The sequence below is a fragment of the Haliotis cracherodii genome, unplaced genomic scaffold (assembly GCF_022045235.1).
Source record: "Haliotis cracherodii isolate W230 unplaced genomic scaffold, xgHalCrac1.p SCAF_3, whole genome shotgun sequence".
NCBI classification, from domain to species: domain Eukaryota; kingdom Metazoa; phylum Mollusca; class Gastropoda; order Lepetellida; family Haliotidae; genus Haliotis; species Haliotis cracherodii.
In genome coordinates, this window is record NW_027266286.1 from 54,947,698 (window position 1) to 54,973,134 (window position 25,437).

Below are 25,437 nucleotides of genomic sequence, written 5' to 3' on the forward strand. Positions count from 1 at the left end.
CGAGTAGACACCTCCGCTGTCAAAGGCCACACCGGGGGCCCATTCTGACACCACGTCATCGCCGAGACCGTCTTCAGTGGGCAACACAGCACCAGCATTGGCGCCACCAGCAGTGGAGAAGAGTCCTCTTCTCATACGAGAGCCGTTATTGTATCTCAACAGCAGAGGGCAGTGAGAGAGTCTGGCGACGCCGTGGGGAACGTTATTCGGATGCTTGTGTTGTTGAGAGAGACTCGTGGGGTGGTCCGAGCATCATGGTGTGGGGTGGAACTGGTCTTGCACAGAGGGTCGGCCCTGTGGTCTTCCAGAACATCGGTCCAGGGAGAGGCAATGGTGTCACAGCAGCTCGGTACATTGATCAAGTCTCAACCCATACGCCACACCTCATTTGGTATGTCGCCGCAACCACGAGTTTCAGCATGATAACGCCCGTGCCCACTCTGCGAGACTTTCTCCAGCAGAATGGCATCACAACCATGCAGTGGCCTGCCCACAGTCCCGATTTAAATCCCGTTGAACACCTATGGGACGAGATTCAAAGACGGCTGAATGACGTCCGACCAAGGCCGACAACTGCAGCTGAACTGCAGGCGTTCCTCGGAGTGTGGGCGCAAGTGCCTATGGCCCTTCATCAACCGACTCATCCATTCCATGTTTCGACGTTGCACGGCAGTCATCAATGCACATGGTGGACACACGAGATACTGACTTGTCATGCCATTTTCTCGGAGCCTTGTGTTGTGTTTTACTTTAAGAACATTTGACCCTTTAATTTCAACCTTGATGATCAGTTTTGTCAAGCTTCATCTTTTTAATATGTCTCAAAGTATGTTTGGACAAATAAGGTTTCTCATATATCTATCCATGGTGACGTCTTTTCCGGTTCGGGATATAAATTTATATAGGGCCAAACTGTATGAACGTCGACGCTTGTGACGACGCTCATACAATGTTTGGACCTCACTCTGTGAAGGCTCATACTCCAATGAACTCACACAAAGTGAAAGTCAATTCTTATCATTTTTTATCACTATTTTATACCTCGAGCGATGTAGCGCTAAACCTATATGTGCGACTTCATGTTTACACTGACAGCCATACAACAACCAGCTGTATCGCGAAATAACATAGATCCCCAAATTGACAGGTGGCATGAGCGTGTGCATACTCCACTTGCTTTACAGGAACATCTGTTGTAGTTTGTTTACAAGAAATAAATTCAAATCATATCATCACTGGGTGAGAAAGGTATGTTAGGAAATACCCCAGTAAGTAAGTCACAGTGACAGCGCGTGGTAATACATTTACATCAAGTACAAAACGTCACAATGGCCGACACGATAAACGTGACGGGAGAGATTTCGGAGGTTGATCATGAATCTGTGGCGGCTACATGTGTTGATCATCATAGATCAGTTGGCCGATCATTGAAAGGTGATTATATAGATGTGTTAAATAGATACTAAGGTAAATTCATAGACTGCTGTGGACTAACTGTCAGTCTAGACACGTACCGAGTCGATACTACGATAGTGGATGTCCAATTCAGCGTTTTGCTCACTTGGGTGGGTCGTAGCGAGGATATTCGTGAACGATCATGCAGTTTAACGTTTCTCTTGAGTTCAAAGGGTCTAAATGATCAGAAACAACGCTTTTGTATGTATTCGTGCAAGGGAATTCCCAGGGTTTTCCCCAGGAATGTGGAAGTATTCCGTCAGTGTTTACGTCAGACATGAATACGTGAAAAACGTATGAACGTCAAATTGTGTTGCTCATACGCTTATGACATTCGTGACCAACTCGTGTTATTCTGGGACAAGCCGAACAGCGACTGGTGCCCTCATCGTGGCCATGTTTGCCATGTAAGCGCAAACGGGCATAGCTAAAAGATTTGCGTAATGATTGACGTATATTTCCCCGATATATCATATTTGTTTAAAATGCTATTGGAAACACATTGGGACTTACAGTTTTATACAGTATGATTAAACACATTTAACTATATATCGGGTCTATGCAAGACACATGTATGTAACATCAAAACTTTCTTCATGAATGATTCTTTGACCGAAGTACTTGAAGTCATACGCGCATTCTGATTGGGTTATCGTAGTTTTGCTCAAAACATTCATCCATAGGGGGACGAGTCTTTTTGCAGGTTCCGGAAAGGGGCGAGTGGTGACGAATGACGCTTATGAACGTCAGTTTCGCGGTCATGTGACCGGCCTCACGTCCAATGGAAAAGCCGTATATCGTGTAAATTTCAAATTAAAAAATTATATATATATGAACATTAAATTCCTTTTTTCCAAATTATTTAATATTCGAGCGAATGTTCACATGTGAGATCCTAAAACACGATGAACCACTATCCGCCATATTGAAATATTCCTCACCAATTATTGACGTCACAACGCCTGTCTCTATATAAACAGGGTGTTTATCGCATGGTTTCACACGGGCCAGCACAGCTGAGAGCTGATCGATCTGGTATCGATTCAGTCCGATAGGAGAGAGCGTCTTCTGTTACTGGCAATCACTGCAGCTTGGAATTGACGTCTGCCTGTGTCGCGAGATTAGGCGGCGTTCTGCGCGAGATTAGTCCATATCCGCTCTGGGGTCATTTACAGGCGGGTCACTTCCGGTTTGCTCCAGGTAGCGTGCATCTATTAAGGTTTCTAGGGCGGTTCCCGATGGAGGCCATTCTGTAGCAATCACACGGAGCCGTGACCACGTGGCTGTTGTTGTAGAGGTAGTAGCGGTGGTAGAAGCAGTAGGAGTATTGGTGGTTGTGGCAGGGAAATGGTTGTAGTGGCAGTAGTGGTAGTAGTGGTATCAATAATAGTGACTGTAGTAATAGTAGTGGTAGTAGTAATAGTGGTGGTTGGAGCAGTAGTAGTGGTGGTGGTTGCTGTGGGGAAGTGATAGTAGTGGTAGTGGTATCAGTAATACTAACTGTAGTAATAGTAATGGTAGTAATAATAGCGGTGGTAGCAGTAGTACTAGTTATTGTAGAAGTTAAGTGGTAATAGTGGAAGTAGTAGTTGTGGGACGTAGTAGTAGTAGAAGTTGTTGTGGAAGTGTTAGTGATGGGAGGTAGTAGTAGTTGTTGTGGTAGTAGTGTTAGTGGTGGGACGTAGTAGTAGTAGTTGTTGTGGTGGTAGTGGTAGTGGTGGGACGTAGTAGTAGTAGTTGTGGTGGTAGTGTTAGTGGTGGGACGTAGTAGTAGTAGTTGTTGGGGGAGTAGTGTTAGTGGTGGGACGTAGTAGTAGTTGTTGTTGTGGTGGTAGTGGTAGTGGTGGGACGTAGTAGTAGTAGTTGTTGTGGTGGTAGTGTTAGTGGTGGGACGTAGTAGTAGTAGTTGTTGTGGTCGTGGTAGTAGCAGTAGCAGCATAAATGGTAACGATCTTAGAAACAAGAACAGTCGTGGCAGTGGAGGCAGCCATCTTTCTTTTTTCAGTGGTGGCATCAGCAGTAAGGATGCCAATTCAGTCACGGCAAGATGCAGTTAATACCTGAATATTTGTCTCGTAATGATTTCATCTCGTTATACAAGTAAAACTTATCACGAACAATAACACGACGACAACACGCTAAACACGTTCAGTGTGTGAAGTTTCATCAAAAACCGTTATTCTCATTTGACACAATTCTCTCACAACATGATCGTAAGATAATAAGATCAATATCATGGCATGACCTTCAGTATACACTAATATTTACAAAACCTACAAAAATACTTCATTCCATTTTCATTTATGTTTTATATTCAATTGAGCGATCGATTCTAATAAAAACGCAAATTAACCGTTTGACGTATCAAAGAGCACGTTTAGCACAAAGGTCCACAAAGGTCAACCAAATATTGATATTGCTTTTCAAACAGGCACGCTGTCAATATAAATGTTTCTCCAGCACATTTCTATTCCAACATATATCTGTTAACATAATGAGACCCCAACGGCTAATCTTTGATCGCATCGACGGCTACCGTTTAATCTTTGGCCTGGGGTGTAGCTGAAATTTCAACTGAAACTTAAGGAAATATGTGTACAATGAAACGTTTTGCCCTGACAAGTTCTGATACTTTTAATTCCCTTACGATTCAAATCGGGTGTATTGACGGCTGTAGAGCATGGCCACAAAACGGCTGTATTGAGTACATGCTTAAAGTATCAAAATCTGATATGCCTCCGATCTTTTGTGAAATGTATATAGCTTGTGCATTATGAAGCGCTCCGTGAACAACATGTGAACATAAATCTAGGGAGATATAATACATACAAATACATACAAATACATACAAATGTAACTTGTTCATGAAATACTTGTGTACCTGTATAAACTACAGGGTAAAGGAAAGTATACACCCATAAAATTAAACAAGAAACGGTTATTCGATGGTGATGTATTTGTTAAGGGTGGGGGCACGGGTGGCCCAGTCGTCTAAGGCGCCGCGATTCGCTGTGCAGAGTTGCGTCACTTGGGCATGCCAGAAACCTATGATTGTGGGTTCGAATCCCGGTTCGCCCCGATTATGTTTCTAAGTTTGTCAGCACCATACCCGTGCTCGTGGGTTTCACCGAAGTGGTAAACGTCTGAGACATGCATCACGTCGGGCTTTCCTCCCACATTAAGCTGACACGCCGTGATATAACTGGAATACTGTTAAAAGCGGCGTTAAACCCAACTCACACACTCACAATTATTAAGGGTATTATCATTGTGTTTTGGACCTAAAGCTTTCAGTGTTTCCACGACTTTTTTCAGCCTAGTAACGTTTTAAAATGTTTGTTATTGTTTTGTCAAAAGCCATTTTCAAGTGTATACTTTCTTTTGCCTTGGGGTTTAGTTACAATGATGAGTACTGAATTCAAAGACAAGAAACATGTTTAAATCAAACCCTAACTTCATCAGTTTGGGATGTGCTTCAAGGAAGCATCTTATAAGCTTTCTTTCGTTGAGAGCGTGTGGTTGAATCGCTAAGAGAGATTTCGTCACGGATCAGTGAATCAATTTGTCACTACCCCATGCAGTACAGTGAACGATAGGTAAAGCAACTCCAACCGTACTAGCCTACACTTACATGGAGTCTACATTATGTCGGCACCGGTGAATAAACCGGAGATTATTTCATATCGCGGTGTGCCAAATACAATCTATTGACTGGGAATATTCAATATGACTATAGGAAGCTCATTGACTTGATGGGAGCGTGAGGAATAATGTGTTAATGCTATGAGAAAGACAGCCATACTTGAAGTGCTCGTGACCACAGACGGATGATATACTAGAGCGGGGATAGGCACACGGACACCTGCAGCTATCATCTACATCGTAGTGGTGTGGTGATACTTTGTTCTTCATCCATCAATCTGATATTGATTGCGATGGAGTGGAAATGGAATACCGCGGTTAATCCTGTTTCAGTTGTTGATATCCACACCTGATGAAATTGACAATTGTCAATAGCCGTCAATAACCCATACGCGCGGAATCGGTGTTGATAAATCGTGTATTCATTTACAAGTCACACACTATAAATTTGATTTGGGTCTTGATTTATTGATAGAGGAATTAATTTATTTGGATATAAATTGCGTGAATCAGTTTCATATGAAACGCGGCGAAGAAGGGATAACTCTCGGCTACACATGCGACTCCCTGGCGATGTGATCAACCTGAAGCTGATGTGATATGTCATTGTGGAATAGACTGGAGAAGATAGTAGGACTTTCTTCAGCAGGGAGGAGGAGTGAGGATGCTTCAAGCGACAAGGGCAAGAAATAACATCGCGTGTCAGGGCCAGAGAAATGGACAGTGGTTAGGATAACAGTAGTCAACGGACCCCGTCTCGCCATTCCGCGAGACACACGTGGTACTCATGCTATTTCACAGACTACAAGGAACATCAGAAACGACAATAAAACAGAACCTGATGGAATTATGGGGAACACAAGAGAGGGTGAAAATTGGTGTTTTCAGGAACATAGCATGTGACACGAAAATAGAAGATGGGAAGAGTCAACGGTCCAGTGTCAGTCCAGTCTCAAGGCTACATGGACTGTTCTGCAATATGTTAGTACCAATGCCACTGAAAGTAAGAATAACTGAATTAGACAGGAACAAGATAACAATGTGAAATGACGGCAGGTACTGAATAATAGGAGTACGTCTTTCAGGGTCGTAACTCACATTAAAAAACAAAACACTTGATACAACGGATTAATGTTCACAGGAATTCTGCAAAAGGCAGCGAGAACAGACATATGATCAAACCCCAATATCGTATCTGAAAGCGAATATATGAACTGTTCAGTGTCTGGAACACGACCCGAGTGTCGGATGTGAAGCATTTCGGGCATTAAGAACACCATGAACTCCAGGATACTCAGACCGCACCGTCACACGTTCTCAGGTGCATAGCGACAAGACCCACTCCGCTGACGTAAACCTCTCTTCTCTATAACACACGGAGAAAACGCTGTGGTATGTTATCAGTATATCAGAGAACGACGGATCGAGCTTCATGAGAATTTCCTATACGTGTTGTGTGAGAATAAGGGTTTCTGTCAAGGGCTGTAGGGTAATGATACATATACATACAGGCACATATCACAGACCAGTGTGTGCAGAAGAACTCGAGGACTAGCCCTTGACCCCTGCCCGTATTGGCCTCTCGTTTGTGTGCGTTGCTCTTACAAGGGCAGATGACTCCAAGCGTGATTGATTATGCGTAATGATCCCATCCACCAAGACATATACCTACTTCAGTTGTTGAAAATACACCTTAGTGCCTTACCGTGATCTGTGTGGATAGTGAAGGTATTTCAAGACTCCGTGATTTAGAGTTTCTCGAAGGTATATAGTTTCTGAGACACCCAATGGACGGTGTGGGTAGATTTGGAGATTCCTTGGACACTCTGTGGAGACTTTGAGGATGATTTGTTACCCCTTCTGATGCCACCTGGGTGTGTCATGCCTCCTTCGCCTACATGGAGAAGGGGGTCATTTGGGAGGGGGGTGCTCAACCCTGGCACCCCTCGGGCAGATTTTCGCCTGGATGTGACTAGGGTGAATGAGAACAGAAGCACGGACAGACGGACATCAGCTGGACATAGATGTCCGAACCTCGGACCGACAAGGCAGGATACACAATTATTCTTCAGACAGACTGGGCGAGCTAGGTAAGTTGCTGTAGTGATATTGAGATTCACACAATATCAAGCGATTATTTCATTTCCAATTTTCCTTATTATTTTCGATGTAATAATTGTCTCTTTTTTTCTGACGTGATAATCCAAATTATCCGAATATGCTGAAATTTCAAATTTTAACAAGTTTCATTTACACCGTGGGCGTAATACATTCGTGCCGTGTATGATAATGGTCGTGGCTGAAATTCCATGTGGACTTAACCTATACATTAGTGTATAGTTCGTAAGGTCCAACACAAGCGAGTTGATGAATCTTCACACGAAGCGTATGTACTATATGATAGTTTTACATGCCCTATAGCATTGTTTACAAGATGTTAACACCATACAGTTTTCCTTATAGAGTACACACTGTCCTCAGGGCTTCTATTATATAACGACCAATAACTTGTTTATTACATAGTGTATTATGCAACCGTGTAAGACTTCATATTTTTCCCTTGGTAAACGGCGAGAAATTAAAAGCTCCTGAAACTCGTTTGTAAAATCAGTATGACACACATGATCCTCATGTAACAATCTTCATATGCTACTGTTGTTATTCAAGATATGTAAATGACCTGAAGGAAATCGTGTGAAGAAACAATTCCATATTCATGAACTTCAAATATTTTCAAACCGTGCCCATATCGCCAACCCATTGGTTCCTTATCAAAATTAATGTGGTTGAATACAACATGCAAATAACATATCACAGCGCATTATTCCATGTCCCGACATTCAACCCTGAACACAACCCCGTTGTACACCAAGCACGTCCCTTCCACCCCCTGTCAATACCCCCAACATAAGCACGCAGGTACACTACACAGTGATTACAAAGGCAACTGGCTAATAAGCATAGCTAGTTGGGGACAGCAGAAAACCTATTGAGACTTATGGTAACTTTATCCGCTTTGATTACAGTGTGATGGGTTCTCACCACACCAATTGGTAATTCAAATACCTTCGGTATTGTCGGGGCATTTTTTACTGGGTATTCGTACAAAACATGGCTGACATAAGACTGGACTCAGTCTCCTTTTAAAACATATTATTACAATTATTGCAAAAATCTGAGGAAAATTTGATTTCTTGTCAATTGTTTTGCGAATTACCTTAATCATATTTGGTTTTATTTCTCTTTTTGATTTTCCGCGAGACACTTAACGCTTTTTGTAATAATACAAAGGAGCCTGCCACAGTCTAGCTACAGGCTGACATGAGGAGTGTGTTATCAGGCTCGTTAAGTCACAGTGGTCTTTTTACAAATACTTCAAATGACGCTCTAATGTGATATCCTCATAAAACAATATGACGTCTTTGTCACGGACATAACAGCAAATGATTTCCCGAGGAGTAATGATACTGTTGGTATTGTTTATTTCTATTTGACAAGCACTTGACACCAAAATATTAATGTAAATGATTTTAAAAAGTCCTACATCACGATTGAGTGACTTCTAATCGGCAACACATTTTCATTCATAGAGTACTAGAAGACATACAGAGTCTACCAGCAAGGATAATCAAGCTGACAAGCCACCATCAAGTTTAAAGTTATAAAGTGTTTTACATTAGCATATATACAGACTGAGTGAACTACGGATATAACGAACTCAAATGGACCACTAATTTTAGTTCGTTATAACCGTAGTTCGTTATAAGCATATATACAGCTTAACTACAGAAAATAGTCGGGACAAAAAAGTAAGTTCGCTATATCCGTCAGTTCGTTTTAAGTGTGTTCGTTATAAACGTAGTTTACTGTAATCTAATCTAATAATAAGACCACCAGAACGCGTTTTGCGCATGTTTCAGTTCTTGAACTAGAAACTGTACCGAATTGTTATATAATAAACATTTACAGTTATAAAACCTGTTTAAAGCAGTCGGAGTCGCGCTGGTTTATCTTTATTAAAACAAATACATGCGACAAAACTCTTTCCATATTCAAAAGAAATCTAAAAGTAGAGTTGAGTGTACGATTCCGATTATATCATGAGCACATGTTTATAGATTAATATCCAGAAAACCTCGTTTCAAATGTATTTACATATCGCAGGTGGTTTCAAATTAATTTGGAAGAGTGAAGGGGAGTGGTTGTGGTGGTGGTGTGTGTGTGTGTGGTGTGTGTGTGTTTGGGGGGGGGGTGGGTGTAAGGATTTTTAAGCTTTGATCAGTGAATCCTTGTACTACCAAGGGACGCAACTCACCACAATACATTACGGTGAATTAGGGCAACCCACATTTCCTACCGGCCCACAACAGAGAGGTGAGGTGAGGTGAAATTGGGTTTAACGTCGCGTCCAAGATTATTGCACTTATATAGCGACGTGCATGCACGTGTGTGTTTGTGAGGCTGCTTGTACTAGTCCGGACAGATGCTGATTTATAGTGCTAGCTCACTGAGATACCATGCCGCAGTTGTACATGAATACCCCACTCAGACACAGTATACTGACTCCGAACCGACCAGTCCTTGTTTTAGCCCCTTAATGCCGAGCGCCAGACAGGGTAACAACAAGTACCATCTTTTAACGTCTTTTTACACAACAGAGACATTACGTTAAGTGTACCCCATAAATTGATTATAAATATTTAGAAAAATCATGTTTCTGCTCATCGGTGGCCTCATAATAGCGTAGAACTTTTAAAAATCAATAGTGATGTTTTCATACCCGACAGTACTTTATACGCGACATATATTAAATTTCATAGATTCATAAGGTCTAACATGAGGTCAGACCAGGTGCGTTATTAAATATTTCCTCACCGTCCTTGGTAAAAGGAAATAGCTGTACCAGCTCAATGAGCATTGTGTAGAAAACAATGACTTACCTACCACCTAGCCGGCACCTTCTGACCCTTGCTTTACGTATAAACCAGAGTCCTGAGAACCGATTGTCCCATAACTCACAGCGAGCCTGGCTAATGGAGTTTTACATCAATAATCTGGCAAATCTCTCGCAAATCTTTACAAAATATATGACACAAACCGGAACACATTTATAACGGAAAATGTGTTCTTTCATGGCGATACAGAATGTGTCACTTTTAAAGGCATGCATTTGCCGTATATTTCACGGTGTGTTTTAACATGGCTTTCAAGTGATATGATTTATGAAGGTAGAGAGATGTCTGGGTCTGCTTATGCTTTGATAATGATGTCAAGATATAAATCCCTTCACTCTTACTTCATCCTGAAACTAATCTGCTTGAGATAGACATCTGTTGGTTATTTTCTCTTTTAAAATTGCAGGGTCAACGAGTGTATGACTGTCTTACACTACACGAAAAAGCATATTTCCTGACGTTAGGAATAGTGTCATCACTAATACGCTATTTCATGCAGTTTTATCTCAGTATTAACGTCTGTATATATGAACATATTTCAGGTGCTTATGGATCAATCCTTAATAATTCAGTTATATTTCAGTTCTATTGGGTGAATGTACGGAATGTTTTAGCCTTTATACTGAAGACAAATGTAATGATTGATTTGTGAACATTATCACCAACAGTTTAATCTCATAGCTGAACATCCCCTGTATTTCTTTCGCAGTATATAAGCAATATACCTCAGTATCTCAGAGTGTAGATCTCATTTCATCTTATATCTGATTAGTATCTGTTATATCTAACTAACTCCCCCGTTGATTTTGAAATGGTCTCCATTCTTTCTTTCTTTCTATGTTGTGTAACGCCGCACTCAGCAATATTCCAGCCATATGACGACGGTCTGTAAATAATCGAGGCAATCCAGTGATTGACGTCATGAGCATCGAACCAAGCAAATGGAATACGATGACATGCATCAATCAAGTCAGCGAGCCTGACCAACCTATCCCGTTAGTCGCCTCTTACGACAAGCATAGTCGCCTTTTACGGCAAACATGGGATGCTGAAGACCTATTCTACCCCGGATCTTCGCGGGTCTGCAGCCTCTGTACAAAGGTGAACGGATGGTTTCGGATTTCCAATAATTAATTTTCCCTTCATGTCGAGAAATATACAGCTATAGCTTACCGCGTCTACATTTCTCAATTCTTTATGTGATTTAAAGTATGTACAATGTATTCAAATTTCAAGGTACATTTGCTTACAACTAATAATAATAAGCTTAGCAATGAAGGTATCTCCAACAATTCCTGGTTAAGTAATTCCAGAGGTGTTATGGTAGCCGGAGACATTCGGAGGAATTTGCTAAATATCACACGTAGCTTGTCAACATGGTGCGCGATGGTACCCTGTACTATGACCTTTTATTGACCTTTATCACCTTCTCACTCACTGGTCCTTTTTTGTTTTTGTAAAAATTAAGTGAGCGATGGAGCAGGACATGCTTACCCTTTTCACGAACACTTGGTGTCATCACTGATTTTAAGTGATCCGTTCATATAATTTGCATCACATTTTGTCCTTTCTTTCGCCTGATATGAGACAGATATTCACGAGTGATTATTCTCTAGCGTTGTCGTTTTGAATTCACTCCAATTGATTTTGAATTCCGATGAGTTTGACTTTGATGTTTTGAACAACATGAAATATATCCAAAAGAAAATTACGATTAGTCAAATAACGCATTTAACGATGTCATGTTTGTAGATAATGGGACATTATACTCAACGCACACTTAGCGACCTTTATGGGTAATTATACACCCAACACAATAAGTTGTTATGATATTCCTAGCACGTCACAAAACACGAACCGTGGACATTCTGTATATAGCAGATGTGAGGAGATGGTCATTCAGATTAGGCATTGTAGATCCAAATCTAGGTTTACAAATATACACGTATCAACAATGTGCACTTAACTAGCGCGTTAAGCAACATTAAACATACCGATATATAATATGTGATTTATTCTCTGTTTGAGACCGAGCGCCTTGATGCGCCGTGAGGAGCGACTTAATTATGTATTGACATTCAACTCAAGCTTGAAGACAAAGAGCTGGTGATCAGAAACTAGATGTCCATTACATGCTTGAGTTCCTAACTAAGAATGACGTACACATACGGCGATGTATACTGTATATTTCCCTGATCACACCGTGATATAACCCTGTATTGATGACCATATCTTCCTTGCCGTATGAACCTACGACAAGCATAGTCGCCTTTTATGGTAAACATGGGCATCACACCGTGATATAACCCTGTATTGATGGCCGTCTCTGCCTTGCCGTATGAACCATACAGAAGGACGGCAATCCCACCATTGTGTAATACCCTCGTATATCTTATGTCAGAGTCTGTATCAAGGCTGGATAGACCCCCATCTTGGCAATTATAGGGTATGGTGGTCACCTTCGTAGGCCCAGTTGCTGGATAAAGTTGATCATAATGTGAACCTATTGGTTGACATGTATGGAAGGTCAAGGGCTACATTTGTCTTGAGCTGCACAAGCCTGTGCCTAAAGCTTACATTGATAGACTTCATCTAGACTCCACTGGCTTGACATTACTTAATCCAGTCTCCACTGGCATGACATAATTAATCTGGTCTCCAGTGGCTTGATAGACTTCATCTAGGCTCCACTGGCTTGACATTACTTAATCTAGTCTCCATAGGCTTGATAGACTTCATCTAGACTCCAGTGGCTTGATAGACTTCATCTAAGCTCCACTGGCTTGACATACTAAATCTAGGCTCCATTGGCTTCATAGACTTAATCTAGGCTCCACGGGCGTGATAGAGACTTCATCTAGGCTCCAGTGGTTTGATATAGACTTCATATAGGCTCCATTTGCTTGACATACTTAATCTAGGCTCCATTGGCTTGATAGACTTTATCTAGGCTCCATTGGCCTGACATACTTAATCTAGCCTACATTGGCTTGACATACTTAATCTAGGCTCCACTGGTTTGATAGAGACTTCATCTAGGCTCCACGGGCTTCATAGAGACTTCATCTAGGCTCCAATGGCTTCACAGAGACTTCATCTAGGCTCCACTGGCTTCATAGAGACTTCATCTAGGCTCCACTGGCTTCACAGAGACTTCATCTAGGCTCCACTGGCTTCATAGAGACTTCATCTAGGCTCCACTGGCTTCATAGAGACTTCATCTAGGCTCCAATGGCTTCACAGAGACTTCATCTAGGCTCCACTGGCTCCATAGAGACTTCATCTAGGATCCACGGGCTTCATAGAGACTTCATCTAGGCTCCAATGGCTTCACAGAGACTTCATCTAGGCTCCACTGGCTCCATAGAGACTTCATCTAGGCTCCACGGGCTTCATAGAGACTTCATCTAGGCTCCTCTGGCTTCATAGAGACTTCATCTAGGCTCCACTGGCTTCACAGAGACTTCATCTAGGATCCACTGGCTTCATAGAGACTTCATCTAGGCTCCACTGGCTTCATAGACTTCATCTAGACTCCACTGGCTTCATAGAGACTTCATCTAGGCTCCACGGGCTTCGTAGAGACTTCATCTAGGCTCCACTGGCTTCATAGAAACTTCATCTAGGCTCCACTGGCTTCATAGAGACTTCATCTAGGATCCACTGGCTTCATAGAGACTTCATCTAGGCTCCACGGGCTTCATAGAGACTTCATCTAGGCTCCACTGGCTTCATAGAGACTTCATCTAGGATCCACTGGCTTCATAGAGACTTCATCTAGGCTCCAATGGCTTCACAGAGACTTCATCTAGGCTCCACTGGCTTCATAGAGACTTCATCTAGGCTCCAATGGCTTCACAGAGACTTCATCTAGGCTCCACTGGCTCCATAGAGACTTCATCTAGGCTCCACGGGCTTCATAGAGACTTCATCTAGGCTCCAATGGCTTCACAGAGACTTCATCTAGGCTCCACTGGCTCCATAGAGACTTCATTTAGGCTCCACGGGCTTCATAGAGACTTCATCTAGGCTCCTCTGGCTTCATAGAGACTTCATCTAGGCTCCACGGGCTTCGTAGAGACTTCATCTAGGCTCCACTGGCTTCATAGAAACTTCATCTAGGCTCCACTGGCTTCATAGAGACTTCATCTAGGATCCACTGGCTTCATAGAGACTTCATCTAGGCTCCACGGGCTTCATAGAGACTTCATCTAGGCTCCACTGGCTTCATAGAGACTTCATCTAGGCTCCACTGGCTTCACAGAGACTTCATCTAGGCTCCACTGGCTTCATAGAGACTTCATCTAGGCTCCACTGGCTTCATAGACTTCATCAAGACTCCACTGGCTTCATAGAGACTTCATCTAGGCTCCACGGGCTTCGTAGAGACTTCATCTAGGCTCCACTGGCTTCATAGAAACTTCATCTAGGCTCCACGGGCTTCATAGAGACTTCATCTAGGATCCACTGGCTTCATAGAGACTTCATCTAGGATCCACTGGCTTCATAGAGACTTCATCTAGGCTCCACGGGCTTCATAGAGACTTCATCTAGGCTCCACTGGCTTCATAGACTTCATCTAGGCTCCACTGGCTTCATAGAGACTTCATCTAGGCTCCACGGGCTTCGTAGAGACTTCATCTAGGCTCCTCTGGCTTCATAGAGACTTCATCTAGGCTCCACGGGCTTCATAGAGACTTCATCTAGGATCCACTGGTTTCATAGAGACTTCATCTAGGCTCCACGGGCTTCATAGAGATTCATCTAGGCTCCACTGGCTTCATAGAGACTTCATCTAGGCTCCACTGGCTTCATGGAGACTTCATCTTGGCTCCACTGGCTGGACAGGCTTAACCTAACCCCCACTGGGTTAATATACATGCCCAAGGGTCCACTGTCTTGATAGAGTTAATCACAACTCAACTGGCTATATAGACTCGACCAGGGCCAGTGTCAGTTCTTACATTACACTCCATATAGCCCATACCCTGTATATGTTCATAACGTTTGCCCAAGAGAATGAGCCATGCTCTACTCCAAATCATTTTGAGTGTAAAAGACATATATCTGAGAGTTTGAAAACGTAAAAAATGAACTAGAGTGACAAGTCATAAAAAGGATCACCTTGTTATATCAGAGCATAAATCTGGTTACATATAGAAGAGACCATAAAATGAATTATGCTCTCCGTATATTGTGACCCACCGCTTGTCTGGTGTGCCCACGGTAATAGAGGCGAACACGTGGTGTCATTGATCCACAGTCGTACCAAACCAGGAAGACGGCGACTCTGCCTAAAGTAGAGACCTCCCCGTCCCCACAAGACACACACCGGACCCCGTGGGGCGGAAGAGCTGTGGGGTACATGTTTAAGTAATAGATATGCACCACAAATTGAAAAATGTGATAAACGCATGAGTATGAATTAGTAATGAAAGTTTGTAGTTTTATCTTGTTTGTGGGAGACATAGTGGGGGCGAATAAAATGTACAAATAAAACTGGGATACGGATTTGTAGGCACTCGGTGTTTGCGAAGACATTTCTCGTGTATCTAGCTGGGTTTAACAAATCACCGTGAACTTGAGGAGTGTTGTTAAATTGTCGTCACATTTTCGTTTATGACATATCGAGTTGTGAATGTTCGAGCTAAAGATATTTCTTTGTATGGGCTTCATACATAATTCCTTTTATTCAGTCGAACATTATGCCATGCATTATTAGATATATTGATGTAAGCAAGTGCCCCACCTATCGTGTTTATTATATTATACACATGTTACTGCAGACATATATTTGATCATTTTCATCAGAACATTACACTGACTGTCGAATGTAATAAAAACATTTTTTACAAGTCATAGAAAGTGTATTTGATTGACTTTTGTACTTTCTCTTAAGAAGTCATCAATGAAAAAATATGCCAGAAGCATCTTATCAACTTCATACAATACAGATATGACTAAAGTACGTGTACAGGGACGACAATATCAGTCTCTGGTTTACTTGGTCCGAGTATGATAAGAAATTTAAGCTATTATATCTTCTATGAAATGAAAGGCGCACAGCGTCACACAACCCCATGTTCATCATTATATATAGAAAACTGCAGCAACAGTGAGTGAGTATGGTTTGACGGCGCGTTTAACGATGTTCCAGCAATATCACGGCGGGGGATACCAGAAATGGGCTTCACACATTGTACCCCTGTAGGGAGGAAAGCCCGAAGTGATGCAGGTCTAAGACGTTTAACACTTCGGTGAAACCCAGGAGCACGGGTATGGTGCTGACAGACCTAGAAACATAATCGGGGCGAACCGGGATTCGAAACCACAATCATAGGTTTCTGGCGTGACCAAGGGACGCAACTCTGCACAGCGAATCGCGGCGCCTTAGACGACTGGGCCATCCGTGCCCCTTACAAACTTAGAAAGTTCCAACAAGCATTTCTAACGACTGACCGACCCGCTAGTATGTTAATTCTTTCCAGATAATAAACTCCTCCCTTTCTGATTGTCCAGCATAAGAATAAGGGTGGGTGGTCAAGATTAGTGACCACTCTTAAGTCTGTATCTTCCATTACACTAGTTTCATTCTTCATCGTGACTGGATGACCTCGGTCGATCAGTGACAATGACAGCACAGACGAGCGCCTATAACACTTCCATTGTACGTGACAAGACCTATATACCGTGAGGTCAGTGCCAGGTAGATGATATATCTCACGATGTTTCTCAACGACGAACAAATACGACTTAATGGCAGTTTTGCTTGAATGGAGGCACGAGGAGTCGGAGTTCTTTCATTCTGTTGTTGGGCGGTTAGGAGACATTTAGCGCAAGGGTTTATATACCTGAAAAGGCCAGTGTTTTCACTCCGGATATATTGAGTGTGTTAGTAGCGACGCCCGGTACGGAGCAGGTGCGGGACGGAGCATGGTATCGGGACATTTAGTATCAGGTAGTTTTGCTCTACGTATCTTTATTATTTATTATAAGTCATATATTTTTTTATAGCTATATAAGAAGCGTTGGCAGGTGAAATGTACGTTGTTTCATGTTCAGTACTTATGAGACTCTTTGTTGTATTAGCCTTTAGTTGAGCAAGTTTACTCTCCCTCTAAATATCATATCACCTACCACTGTCTTGATCCGCTCACCCCCACCCCCCCCCTCTCTCTCTCTCTCTCTTTCACGTTCTCTCTCTCGCTTTCTTTTTTAATCACTATTTTAATAACTCTCTCACTCGCTCTCTTCTATCTCTGTCTCTCTCTCTCTCCCTCTCTCGCTCACTCTCTTTCACGCTCTCTCCTTATCGTTCACTTTCTCTCAGTCACTCTCTTTCAATCTCTCCCTCGCTCAATCTCCCTCTCGCTCACTTTCTCGTTTGCTCTCTCTCTCGCTCACTTTTTCGTTCGCTTTCTCTCTCTGGCTCACTCTCTCTCCCACTCTTTCACGATCTCTTTTTACTCTTTTTACTCTTTCACTCGCTCTTTCTCCTTCTCTCTTTCAATCTCTCTCTCTCTCGCTCACCCTTTCTGTCTCTCTCCCTCTCGCTCTCTTTTACTCTCTCCCTCTCTTTCAGACTATGTCTCCTTTTCACTCTCTCTCTCCTCTTTCAATCTCTCTCCCTTACTGTCTTCTCTCGTCCTGTCTCTCCCTCTCGCTCACTCTATATCTCTCGCTCACTCTCCCCCTCTCTCTCTCTCTCTCACTCTCCCTCTCTCTCTCTCTCTCTCCTACTCTCCTATCAACGTGTTGGCTAAATAGCAATGGATACCAACAACGATACAAACTACTACATTGTTTAAAACAACAACAATATGTGTATGGATTCTCCAATGAAATGCAAAATATTATGTTAACTTCAAGGTTGACCAATAACACTAGACAGGTAAACAAGAGAGTATACAGTACACAAACAACCCTACAGGGGACACTCGGCTAAATCGTACAACAAATATACCCCACCCTCCAAGTAAGTCAAACAAATTATCCCGAGCATGGTAGATATTAGGGTAGGTATTCCTAATCCGAACGGTCAATATTTGGTCAGTCTTTAGCTCAACCTTCTAGCGAAATTCACACCGTACAGCTGCCATAGGTGGTAGCTTTAGCACTGTATTTGTAGAACAAGCGTTGGCTAAATATAATCGGAGACCCGTATGTAACACTCAGTATTTGGGCTGATCTGCACTTGGAGCTTCACTTTACCCAAGTGTCAGATATTCTGTTTCCCCGTCTACCACATCGTCAGTGTGTTACCCTTTTGGAGTCGTGCAGGTTGTTGACGGTACAAGTCACTTCTTAGAGACTAAGTTGGAGTTACTTCAATTTGGAGAGTATTGCAGTTATGTCAGTTTGATGTGGGAGAAAGTCTGATGTCACGCAGGTGTTTGACTTTTGTGGAAACCTGGAGCATTTGTATGGCTCTGATAACCACTAAGGTTCGTGATGAACATTGGATTCAAATCCAGGAACTGCGAATCCTTGTAGTGTAGAAACCGAGTGTCAGGTGAGTGAATGTTGTTTTACGTTACGTCGCAGCTGAAATAAAACAATTCGGATCGGGACCAGTAGTTTATAGCATGTACAGCGAAACACGTTCTGTGGTTACAGATTGAAACCATCCTCATCGTTGTCTCGTCCCTCAGAGACAAGAACACTTGATGTACATGTCCATTATCAAAACAGGGTTCATAATCTTCATAGGTCATAGATTGACACCACCCGCATCGTTGTCTCGTCCCTCAGACACAGGAACACTTGATGTACATGTCCATTGTCAAAACATGGTTCATAATCTTCATAGGTCATAGATTGACACCGCCCGCATCGTTTTCTCGTCCCTCAGACACAGGAACACTTGATGTACATGTCCATTGTCAAAACATGGTTCATAATCTTCATAGGTCATAGATTGACACCACCCGCATCGTTGTCTCGTCCTTCAGACACAAGAGCACTTGATGTACATGTCCATTTTCAAAACATGGTTCATAAATAAATTTTGAATAACTATTTTTAATGTGTTAAATGTAATAATGAAAAGACTAACTTACTACATGTTGTACAATTAATAATAATATTAATCACTGGTTTGTCTGGTCCAGACTCGAATATTTACAGGCCACTGTAATAAAGCGGGAATAGTGCGGCGTAAAACAACAATCTCAGTCTCTTTATTCTGACGAGATACCATTCTGTATAAATTGATATTGATATTCGTTTGTATAATCAAAATAGTACTATCACATTAAATTTCAGTAGATGAAAATACATAAGGAAAGGCGTGTTCGTGAGTTTAATATCATTTAAAAAATAACAAAATACATTCCACCCAATACTTTCTGAATATGAATAATGTTAAATTCACTGAAACTGCTCTATCTCAATATATAGTTTATGTCGGTGCAAGTGCATGGTCCCGAAAGAATATATTTTGTCAATATAGTCCTATGTCGAACCTCCGCTTCTCTCGAACAATGGATAGCTCCATACTATTTTCGACTTCGAATTAACACAGTTTCACTGTATTTTAGTCCATCGTATTTCAGCTATGCAAAGACTTTGTTTTCAACATTCATTGGTGTCAATAGAAAGTGTATATCTGCTAAACAAATAATACCTACAAATTACTGAACATGGTAGACGGGAAACGCTGAGACGTAATCAATATCTTCGCCTCGCAATCACACAGACAGATAACGGTAAAATCGCGACTAACACACCGTGCTTATAGCCTCGCTACACTGGTCGATATCGACATGAACATCTTGTCAATTAATGTGACAAGTTGACAGCTGGCTTGTCAATTACAAAGGAACGTTTATCTCATATTGAACACAGGTAAGTGGGATTACTGCACGGGGATTTGGACTCCGAGATTAAAATTCTGTCTATTCTGCGAAGATAATATCTAGGTTACCACGTTGGTTATTGAGCCAATGCCTGCATTAGAAGTTAATCGGGTTTAGATTAACTCTCGAAGTATATACTTTGAGAATAAAGATTGCCATTATTTATGTTGAATTCGGAAAAGGTGGATTTAATATTTTATGGTAGGTAGACTTTTGTTTTAGATTTAAACGTCATTAGTATCAGTGGCATAAGAACTACTACGACGTATGAATTATTCCTATCTGTTAGTTCCAAAGGCTATGTTAATTCATGTTGTTGGCCTGAGAGGCCGAACAGTCGTGTTTAACGAATTGACCAATGTCCGATGCAATACATCGATGGCAAGTTAAGATATTGATCGATCTGTTATCCGTAGTTTTGATATTCATTAATTAAATAAAAGCTGATGCAAATGAACGCCCATAGTAAGAGCTCGGCTGCTCTAAGTCATGACAAATGTGTTTTTGGCAAGCATATATCCACTCAGATTACGTTCATAACTTTATTAGGGTTCCCCTTAAAGTCCTACCAATCTGTGGAACCGTGTTAATGACGGACGTGCTTGGCCTTAACATCACATTGAGTAAAGGTTAATGTACTCATCATATAAGATACTACGGTAATGACTGTAACCAGTCCCGAAAGACATTGTTAAAAACGTATTTAAAAGGGAAATATAATATTTTTGTGTTTCTGTTCGTTGGTTAACGCCTTAGTCAGCAATATGCAAGCTATATTATGACGGCCTGTAGATTTAAAGTCGAGTCTGGACCACACAAGCCAGTGATTGATGTTATGAGCAACAATCCTATTTGTCGCTTTACGTTAACATTCCAATCATCCCAGTCAGAGAGCCTGACCACCCGATCCCGTTAGTCGTCTCTTACGACAAGCATGGGTTGCTGAAGACCTATTCTACTCCGGATCTTTACGGGTCTCACAACAACAACACTACTGGTTGTTTACCATGTATACCAATAGAAACGGTGTAGTCACACATATTCATCACTATAACATCCGTTATAAACGACCACTTTACTGATAAGAGGGTTGCATGGTCCGGTTTGGCTACAGTGAGTGAGTAATTGAATTGGGTTTAACGCCGCTTTTAACAGTATTCCAGTTATATCACGGCGTGTCAGTTTAATGTGGGAGGAAAGCCCGAAGTGATGCAGGCCTAAGACGTTCAGTGAAACCCACGAGCACGGGTATGGTGCTGACAAACCTAGAAACATAATCGGGGCGAACCGGGATCTGAACCCACAATTTAAAGGTTTCCGGCGTGCCCAAGGGACGCAACTCTGCACAGCGAATCGCGGCGCCTTAGACGACTGGGCCACCCGTGGCCCCGGTTTGGTTACAGCCCATATTGCCCATATACTTTCTGTCAGTACTAGGCATGTTCACGCACTGGTACATCCAGATTCCCACGTCACTCCGGTGTGGTAGGCAATGGGTCCATGGTATTTATCATCATGTTGTTTAACGCCACACTCAGCAATATTCCAGCTATATGACGGCGGTCTGTAAATAATCGAGTCTGGAACAGACAATCCAGTGATCGACATCATGAGCGTCGATACACACATAGGGATACGATGACATGCACCAACCAAGTCAGCGACCCTGACCACCCGTTCCCGTTAGTCGCGTCTTCCGACAAGGGCGGTCGGGTAACCTAGTGGTTAAAGCGTTCGCTCGTCACGCCGAAGACCCGGGTTCGATTCCCGATATGGGTACAATGTGTGAAGCCCATTTCTGGTGTCCTCCGCCGTGATATTGCTGGAATATTGCTAAAAGCGGCGTAAAACCATACTGACTCACTCACTCACTCTTCCGACAAGCATAGTCACCTTTCACATAGGCATGGGTTGCAGAAGACCTATTCTAACCCGGATCTTCACGGGGCTATCGTCAAGGAGAATTTTTTCACCAAAGGCGTTCAATTTTCAGTTTCGTTGTTTAAGGATCCACCGACCCCTAAACATTTGTTTTGTTAACAGATCATCTTAATAATTTAGCATAGTACTTATAAACAAGAAATCACACACTGGTCCTCAGATAAATGATACATGTTCTATTACAGGTCTGATTTTATTGTATTGTTATTTGTATTGTTATTTCGACCACTGACCAATTGTGAAAATCCGTAAACGAAACTAATAAAAGAAACGAAAGGTTTTTGTATTAAAATCAATCAGTTGCTCAGTCAAATGTGGCAACAATTGCCGTCACCTGTGAAAATGACGCCCATTCCTAAACAATATCGGACCAGGACCAATAATGTTCAGAAACTGAGGCGTTCGTGGTTTTTTTCAGTGGTGGCATATCATATGTATATCTTTTGTAACATTTCAAAATGCGGCTATTAATAACTTACAAAGCGGCTGTGGTTAAACGCACAGACTATCACGTGTTATATCACAGACTTGTATGTTGTGTGGCACGTAATCACACGCATACACACAATGCGTGAGCATGTTTTGATACCAAGTCACCTAGTCACTACATGTTAGATACAATACAACACACACGTACAACGTACGATACAACACACGCAAGAAGCTCGCCTTTACAACTGGTTAGAACTACCAAGTATAATGTATACTCATTCGTCTCTCAGATCTGCATTCAACAATAGTCAGTCGACTACACTACATTTCATAAGTAACTTCCACCAGTTAGGGGAAATGTTCCCAGTGCTAACGCGGCACTATCACGACAATATCACTTTTGCAGCACTATTCGCGACATTGAGAAAACAATTGTGAAATTCAGTGGCTGTGTACGAAACCATACAGTTCATGGTAAAAACCAATCGTCCCTGGTTATAATGCCAACCTGGTTATAATGCCATGTTTTCTCCGCGTATTTCCGCAGGCTCACTGACTTGGTCGACCCATGTCATCGTATTCCAATTGCGTGGATCGATGCTCATGTTGTCAATGACTGGATTGTCTGGTCCAGACTCGATTATTTACAGACCGCCGCCATATACTAGTAGCTGGAATATTGCTGAGTGCGGCTTTAACAACAACAAACCCAAACAAACAAACCACGTATTTCCGTCGTGCAAAATTCCCTGGTAATAATGCCAATGCCAATGTCTGTTTGTTTGTTTTGAAAACAAACGTTCTAATTCCCCGATTATAATGCCTAACAATTGTTAATTAAATTGTGATGGAGATAATTTGAATAAATAGTTTGGGTTGATTGGATGTGTCTTGATGCTTATTTAATCTTCTACATATCACGTCAGTAAGATTTTTCCGCTCCCTCGATATAATGCCACAATTTCCGAAAGGTGGCGTTATAACCAGGGAAGACGTATGAGTGAAAATAATCACACTAGCTCCCCTGTTCACTCAATAATCCCTAGTCTCATCTGTATATTGAGCGAGAGAAACTAACAAGACTTATATCATGTTTCAGGGTTAGCGACAGGCGACTAGGAAAGGCACGAGAATCTCACAGGAGTACATCCGTCCCACCAAAAACAGCGCCATCTTCAATTCCGTTTGGCTCCCTTTCTACAAAGTCACATGACCCAGACAGTGTTAGTGTTGAGAGCAATGACTCTCGGTCAAGTGCGATCGGAAGCTCTCAACGGTTATGTGTGACGTCACTTGTGCTAAGGAAAGATAACTCCTCTGCCTTGAATTCTCGACAGGGTACGTTTATAAGAAGCAAGACTGAATATTACGATTATGCGTCTTCCAATGGAATGTTGACTTCGCCTCGACGGAGAATGTACAAGAGGAGTGACAGAGTTATCGTTCCTTCCAAATATGGCTACCACCCTCGAAGCCATTCGCCGACCTTCAAATGCCTTATTCAAGCCTCGGATAAGTTAAGTCGTCTGCTAGGCACGGTGACCCGGTCAGTGGTCACGTCTACCGCCTCCTCGGACACAGATGGGACAAGTGCTCAGGATAGTTCGACCCTTGACGACACAGACAGTCAGTCCAATCAGTCGTTAGACCTGTATGACGTCGCGATTAAATCATATAAAGGTTATAGGTCAAGTCATGACCCAAGGTCAGAGTTCAAAGGTTTCGAATCTGATCGTCCAATAGAAAAACATCACGTGACACCTCGAACGTTCTCGGATAATATCAAAGTAGCTTACAGACAAAATGGCGTTCAAGGTACTGAGTTGCATTTATTTTTACCAAATATTGTGCCTAGTTCCGGAGACTGCAACGACCAGTCTCCAGAACCTCAAAGTGATCAGGAGACCGGTACAATGCCTTCCAAGGCATTGCCAACGTTAAACAACAAATTAAACTATCTGAACTCAACAAAACCCGGTAACGGAATTCCCAAACGGACTCGTGTAATATCGAGGCGTACTTTGTCTCCCGCGAAACCCCTTAATAAGGATAAGCAACGAAAAAGCCGTAACTTTGAAGAAAGAGAGCCATTTATTCGGGGAGAAAGTCTGAAAGAAAGACTGGACGATTTTCCAACGTTAGTTTCTTTGGATACCAGCTAACACATTTCTTCTGACATGTCTTCACCGAGGTCGTTCTTATTTGTTCTTCTGTAGATTGGTAATCAAATTAGCGAAAGAGTGTCATATCCAACACAGTTTCTTTAAAACTTGATGTTCAGCTGAGGGGTAGGCTGGTGGTTGAGTGAGTGAGGATGGTTTTACGCCGCTTTTAGGAATATTCGAGCAAAATAACGGCGGGGGACACCAGAAATGGGCTTCACACCTTGTACCCATGTTGGGAATCGAACTGGGTCTTCGGCGTGACGAGCGAACGCTTTAACCACGAGGCTACCCAACCGCCCCGCTAGTAGTTGATTCCCCAAATGGGTACAGTGCGTGGATCCAATTTCTGGTGTCCATCACCATGATAATGGTGGAATATTGCTGATAACTGAGTAAGACCACTTCCACTAACTCTCTCATTAGTGTAAAGTAAAACAGTTAAGGATATAAGTAAATTAAAACATTAGTAGGTCCAGATATATTTCATCGCGTCAATTCCAGTTTTGATTGGGAGACGTTTTCAGCCACCAAAAAGGATACCGTGAAAAGGGAATAAAAAACCCAACCCAGGTCAAAATGTGGCTCATATTTTAAGAGCGATGCCATATGTTCTCAACTCAACTTGGAGAGTTTTACATTCCTTCAAACTTAGCAAGCAAATTGCAACATCCCATTTGGTAAATATGCAGACAAGCTAATGCCAGGTTCACACAGTGCCGATTATGGCTCCCGTTTGAGATCAGACAGCGCTACGACACGAAAAGTGAAAGAGTCGATTACTTGGTTGGTTGTTGGTTTGTTGTTTAACGCCACACTCAGCAATATTCCAATAGGTCTATAAATAATCGAGTCCGGACCAGACAGTGATTAATATCATGACCATCGATCCACGCAATTGGGATCGATGACATGCCAAGTCAGCGAGCCTGACCACCCGAACCCGTTAGTCGCCTCTTAGGACAATCATAGTCGCCTTTAACAGCAAGCATG

The 25,437-nt window shown here is 42.2% G+C and overlaps 1 protein-coding gene across 1 annotated transcript; it reads left to right on the top strand.

The window, feature by feature from the left end:
- Positions 1 to 419: 419 nt before the first annotated feature.
- On the top strand, positions 420 to 25,207 carry LOC139475534 (uncharacterized). Its single transcript, XM_071258724.1, has 2 exons — positions 420 to 604; positions 23,382 to 25,207. Exons 1-2 carry the CDS (start codon positions 420 to 422, stop codon positions 24,442 to 24,444), a joined length of 1,248 nt encoding a protein of 415 aa, XP_071114825.1. The 3' UTR covers positions 24,445 to 25,207.
- The last annotated feature ends 230 nt before the right edge of the window (positions 25,208 to 25,437 follow it).